We start from the raw sequence: 6,344 nt of genomic DNA, 5'->3' as shown, positions 1-6,344 counted from the left end.
AGAGGGACTTCCCTTTTAAAAGGAGTTGAAAACTGGGGAACCTGGGTGGCTCAGTCGTTAAGCGTCTGCCTTCGGCTCAGATCATGATCCCAGGGTCCTGGGATCGACTCCAGCATCAGGCTCCCTCCTCAACGGGAAGCCTGTTTCTCCCTCTCCCACTCCCCCTGCTTGTGTTCCTGCTCTCGCTGTGTCTCTGTCAAATAAATAAAATCTTTAAAATATAAAAAATAAATAAAAGGACTTGAAAACGAGTATCATGTCTATTCAAACATGTAAGATGTCAAATGTTAATACCCCACGGACGACACCTGTTCTCCTGTGCTGTCATGTCACCACCCCGCCTACCGCTCTGCTCTAGTGAAATAAAACAGAGAAGTTAAACTCCTAAAGACACTAGAGTTGACAGAATTAAGGAGAGAAGCCTGAAGAACCATCATAATACTAATTTAAATAACAGCTGTGCTAAAGACACAAAATAAACTTCATGATGAGGCAGACTTGGAATTTCAGTTTTTCAACTCCCTAAGTCTTCAACAGCCACCATCAACAAATTTAAGTTTTAAGTACGCAAAATTACTCTTCACTCTTCTTGATAAAAAGTCACAAAACTCAGTGAAAAGACATCAAATTTCCCTTTTTAAGTGTTTATTGAAAAGATGAACTTAACTGTCATTGTAAATTACCTTGCAAACAAATTAAAATTAACTTCATCCACAGTTTTGATTAAAATATTTTTTATGGGGACGCCTGGGTGGCTCAGTTAAGCGGCTGCCTTTGGCTCAGGTCATGATCCCAGGGTCCTGGAATGGAGTCCAGCATCAGGCTCCCTGCTCAGCAGGGAGTCTGCTCTCCCTCTCCAGGCTGCTTCCCCTGCTTGTGCACTCTCTCTCTCTGACAAATAAATAAAATCTTTTAAAAAAATTTTAATATTTTTATGAATGAGAACTATAACATTAATACATAACACTGAATATCAAAGTCTGCTTTCCTGCCCACAAATCTTTTTTTTTAAGATTTTATTTATTTGACAGATATGCTTCTGTAGTGCAAGGTGGGAAGAAAGGGAAGATGAAGAGGGTGCGGCTTCATTTTTAAGTGAAATCTCCCTCCACTGAATCATGCTAAATAACTCTCACTTTGAAAATAATGGTGATAAGAAACAAAGCCCCAGAATCACTTGGAACTAAATTCCTAAGAGAAGGGTTCTTAAACTCATTTGCCTATTTATCAGGAAAGTTGTGGGTTTGTTTTTTGTTTTTGTTTTTTAATAATCACATCCAGGGGTGCCTGGGTGGCTCAGTCGTCTCAGGTCATGATTTCAGGGTCCTGGGGATTGAGCCCCACATCGGGCTCCCTGCTCGGTAGGAGGCCTGCTGCTTCTCCCTCTCCCACTCCCCCTGCTTGGGTGTTCCCTCTCTCGCTGCGTCTCTCTCTAAGAAATAAATAAAATCTTTTACATAAATAAATAATCACGTCCATTTTAAAAGAATCAGAACTGGCACAAACAAAAACAAAAACACTAACATATTCTTCCCAAGAATAACATCTCTCTCCAGATCACTGTATAGACAGACGTTTGTTTTTAAAAATCACTGATTGGAAAAAAAAAATCACTGAGGGGTGCCTGGCTGGCTCAGTCAGTAGAACATGCAACTCTTGATCTCAGGGTTGTGAGTTCAAGCCCCACATTGGGTATAGAGATTGCCTACAAATAAAATCTTAGAAAAAAAAAACCACTCTCCTAAAACTAATACTACACTACATGTTAACTAATTTGAATTTGAATAAAATCTTGGAGGAAAAAGAAACACTGATTTACAAATAAATTATTCATGGATTCATAGGGCTTAGTCTGGATCGCGTAGACAGGTAAAGTCTAGCGGAAGAAGTGAAATTTAAGCTGAGCCAAAAGTGAGAAGCTAACCAGGGTGAAGCTCTGAGAGGAAAGCATTCTAGGCCAAGGGAACTGCATGGGCAAAGGCACCACACAAGTCTTAGTTAAGGAGGGGCACCTGGGTGGCTCAGTTGTTGGGCATCTGCCTTAGGCTCGAGTCATGCTCCCAGGGTCCTAGGATCAAGCCCCGCATCGGGCTCCCTGCTCAGCGGGAAGCCTGCTTCTCCCTCTCCCACGCCCCCTGCTTGTATTCCCTCTCTCCCTGTCTCTCTCTCTGTCAAATAAATAAATAAAAATCTTAAAAAAAAAAAAAAAAAGAAAGACAGACTTAGGTAAGGAATGGAAAGATAAATGGCTTGAGCAGGGAGCCCAAAGGGGAGAGTAGCAAGTAATAGGGTGATAGATTACTTGATTAGCATTTCTTGATTAGCATTTGAAAATGATCTTAATCTTTTTTTATGTTAAAGTTTTTTTTTTAATTTTATTTATTTATTTATTTGAGAGAGGGAGAGCACAGAGGGAGAGTGAGAAGGAGAAGCAGACTCCTTACTGAGCATACTCCCCGAAACTGATCATAATCTATCTATAATCAGCCTTCCAGGGCACCTGGGTGGCTCCCCAGGTCATGATCCCAGGGTCCTGGGATGGAGCCCGGCATCGGGTTCCCTGCTCGGCGGAAAGCCTGCTTCTCCCTCTCCCTCTGCTGCTCCCCCCGCTTGTATTCCTGCTCTCGCTCTCTCTCTCTCTGTCAAATAAATAAATAAAATATTTTTTTAAAAGTAATAAATAGGGGCGCCTGGGTGGCTCAGTTGGTTAAGCGACTGCCTTCGGCTCAGGTCATGATCCTGGAGTCCTGGGATGGAGTCCCACATTGGGCTCCCTGCTCAGCGGGGAGTCTGCTTCTGCTTCTGACCCTCTCTCCTCTCGTGTTCTCTCTCTCATTCTCAAATAAATAAAATCTTTAAAAAAATAAATAATAAAAGTAAGAAATAATAAAATCAGCCTTCCTTTAGGTTGTTTTTAAAGACTCATAAAAATAGCAGACTAACACACACAAAAATTCAAATAAAAGCAAACAAAAAGGCAAAATATTCAAGTTAAGTGATATCATTAGAATAAAGATGAAATTTCTTTAGAACTCCTGTAAGTAAGAGATAATAGCCCTTCACACCCCCTAAAACTTTCACACCATTTATATATCCTCCTAAACTTCCACAAAGGTGCTCAGAATTTACTTTACACTTTCTGGTGATGGGCAATTTCTAGGCTTTCAAGTACTTTTGCTGTAAATACCCTGAGGCACTTTTGCTGTACTAGCAGACTCTTAGGCTCTGTATTAAAGGCCACAATTGGAGCACTCCCAGAAAATTAAACACAGAATTCACTTGGGCATACTGGCCTAAGAAAGACTGAATTTCTGGAGACTGCGTAAAACTTGATTTATCATCTTACATGAAACGTGTTAACAAGGTAGTTTTATGTTTGTGGTCTGGGAATTGGCTCATCTAGCATTTCATCAACGTTCTCTATTCTCAGGTCATGGCTCTGCGCTAAGACTTCATTATAGGGGCGCCTGGGTGGCTCAGTCGTTGAGCGTCTCCCTTCGGCGCGGGTCGTGATCCCAGGGTCCTGGGATCGAGCCCCGCATCGGGCTCCCTGCTCCGCGGGAAGCCTGCTTCTCCCTTTCCCACTCCCCCTGCTTGTGTTCCCTCTCACACTGTGTCTCTCTGTCAAATAAATAAATAAATAAAATCTTTAAAAAAAAAAAAAAAAGAGTTCATTATACAGAATTTACAGACATATTTGAAAAAGTATAAATAACAAAAAAAGTCATTTAAAAAGTCATATACTTAAGAAATTAATATACAATCTGGTGCCTAGCAGTTTTTTTTTTTTTTTTTTAAAGATTTTATTTATTTATTTGACAGAGAGAGACACAGTGAGAGAGGGAACACAAGCAGGGGGAGTGGGAGAGGGAGATCATGACCTGGGATCATGACCTGAGTCAAAGGCAGACGCTTAACGACTGAGCCACCCAGGCGCCACAGTCAGTTTTATTTTCTGATTCTGCAACCTGTAGCAGGTATTCTTGGCACGTGTGACCCGGGCCTGTATGAGGATGAAGACACAGCATACCAGCTCAGAAGTAGTACATGACCTCTGTTCTATAAACAGTGCTAATAAGCTACTGGACATTGCGATCCCATCTTTAGAGTTTTTTTTCAATCCCTCCCTCCCTATATACTTGGAAATATTCTTGAAATAAAGTCAACCTTCTTTGGCAAATGCAATGCCATTCCTTTGAGACACATGGATCACAAAATCAGAACTAAAAATCATCACTATAGTCAAGCTTAAAAAAGAGAATAAAAAGAACTATGTGACCTGGTACAAAGGTATCTGTGACAAAACAAAGTTTAAATGGGGGTACTATTTAGGGTTAGGAAATGAGCCGCTAAACAAATCTCACATCCTAATATCTTTTTTCAAGCATTTTTCAAAGAGAATATGTCGTTGGTTCAATAATTTGTTATTTAGCTTCCTTTAATCACCATGTACTTAGCTAGGTGTGCTAGATGCTCAGAAAACAAAGATGAACACTTCACCTGCACTAATAAGCTCCACAAAAATAATGCCAACACAGCCTGAAAGCTTAAATCCTTGACTTTCTCAAGAAGTCCAGGACCTATCACTTGCACTCCAGAGCTCCAAAAGGTTCACAGACCCGAGGTGAGGGCACCGAGGTCACTGCCGAGATGCTAGGGTTAAGGGCACCTGTAAACTGCAGTCTGAAAAAGGTTGCCAAATGTCACCTACACCTCCTCAACCCGCCCCGCCCCCAGTCCTCTTTAAAAATAAACAGAGGGTTTTTAAAGGGAACTGTCCAAGGTGACCACCTGACACGGAGGAACGCTTTAGTGTGACATATCAATAAAATAAAATTGTACGCTCTATTTACAGAGCGTTGCTATACAACATCTAAGTGTTGACAAAGTGTCAACCAAGACACAAAAAACATAAAATAAGACGTCTTTCTTAACAGGGTTAAGACGTCAAGAAGAAACTGACCGAAAGAGGGAGATCTCTAACTTCCCAAAGCAGCAACCCCCTGGAAAGGTACTGGAACCAGCGGAAGTTACATATCCAGGACAGAAGTGTTTAAATGCCCCCCCACACACACACACCATGGTAAAAGTTTGAACCGCCATCTGACTATCTTACGGTGGTCGGAAACTTCCCTAAACTACCACAGGCTACCGGCCACCCTAAAATCCCCACCCTCAGCCAACCTCAGGTGCCCTCAGGCCAAGCTGCGGCTTCCTCCCCGGGCCTTGCCTCCTCATCTCCCTCCCTTCTCCTGGACACTCACTAGCCTGCCTCGGCTTCCGACGCCGGCCGGGGGTCCCGGGGACCTCGCGACCGCCGGGTGGGTCCGGGGGGCTTCGGCCTCAGGCCCGCCCCTGGGAGGCCCGGCGCGCCCCTCCCGGGCCGGGCCGCGACCCCCGGCCCCCGGCCTGCCCTCGGGCCCGGCCCCCGCCCTCCCCGCCGGCCGGCCCTCACCTCCTCGGCGTGCTTGCGCAGCGCCTTCTCCCGCTCGTACTGGGTGATGAGCTGCTCGTTGTCGTCCCGCAGCAGCTCCAGCTCCACCTGGTGCTCCTGGTCCTGCGCGAACACCGAGTCCAGGTTCTCCAGCACGGCCACCACCAGCGGCATCAGCTCCTTGACCACCTCCTCGTCGTAGCGCCCGATGAGCCGCTCGAACTCGCGGTAGATGGAGCCGGCCAGGCCAGACACCCGCTCCGACATCACGGCCCCGGAGCCGCCGGGCTCCTCCTGGTACACCACACCGTCCTCCAGCTCCATGGTGGCGGGCGGGCGGGCCGGCGGGCGGCCCGGGGCGTCGCCGGCTGAGGGGGCGGCACGGGCCCGCACGGGACGGGCCCGGCTGGGGCTGGGGCTGGGGTTGGGGCTGCGCCCGGCCGGGTGGGGGGTCCGGGCCCGAAGAGGGGAGGGGTGGGGTGAGCGCACTCAGCCCAACGGCCGCTGCACCAACTGCCGGGGCGGCCGGGCCGCGCGCGCCACACGTCACCCGCGGGGCGGGATCCGCGCCGCGTCGGCCCGATGGGCGGGGCCCCGCGGGAGGCCAGGCGCGGCCGGGGGCGGGGCCATGCGTCACCGTGCGCCGGCGGAGGGGGCGCCGTGGCGTCAACACTCGGCGCCGCGCGGCCGACCCCTTCGCCAATGGGAAAGACTGCTGGAGGAGGATGGCGAGAACTGTCAGCACCCTGCGGGATTTGCAGGGCGGGTCCCAAAGGAAAGGGAGGGGTTCTGGAAGAGGGACTCTCCGTCCAGAATTAACATAGCTAACATTTCTCTTGCCTTTTTCAGCTCACAAAGGGTTTGCTCATTTGTTCCTCGCGACAGGCGTGGTGTGGTAGACGTTTGGCCT

General features: G+C 47.4%; 1 protein-coding gene across 4 annotated transcripts in view; it reads right to left on the bottom strand.

Annotated features, from left to right (window-relative positions):
- Window positions 1-5,935, bottom strand: part of SPAG9 (sperm associated antigen 9) — a 135,761-nt gene extending 129,826 nt beyond the window's left edge. For 2 of the 4 annotated variants that reach the window (XM_078065245.1, XM_078065244.1), the window contains exon 1: window positions 5,456-5,934. In XM_078065245.1, coding sequence (XP_077921371.1) covers window positions 5,456-5,758 — 303 coding nt within the window. In that variant the 5' untranslated portion in view covers window positions 5,759-5,934. Of the gene's footprint in view, window positions 1-5,455 lie in introns of all 4 variants that reach the window. The other 2 variants (XM_078065241.1, XM_036108471.2) reach the window with 2 other exon arrangements.
- Between the last annotated feature and the right edge of the window lie 409 nt (window positions 5,936-6,344).

This window comes from Halichoerus grypus, chromosome 2, assembly GCF_964656455.1.
Source record: "Halichoerus grypus chromosome 2, mHalGry1.hap1.1, whole genome shotgun sequence".
NCBI classification, from domain to species: Eukaryota; Metazoa; Chordata; class Mammalia; order Carnivora; family Phocidae; genus Halichoerus; species Halichoerus grypus.
Note: the sequence above shows the minus strand (reverse complement) of the source record. Positions and strands in the feature narration are given on the sequence as shown.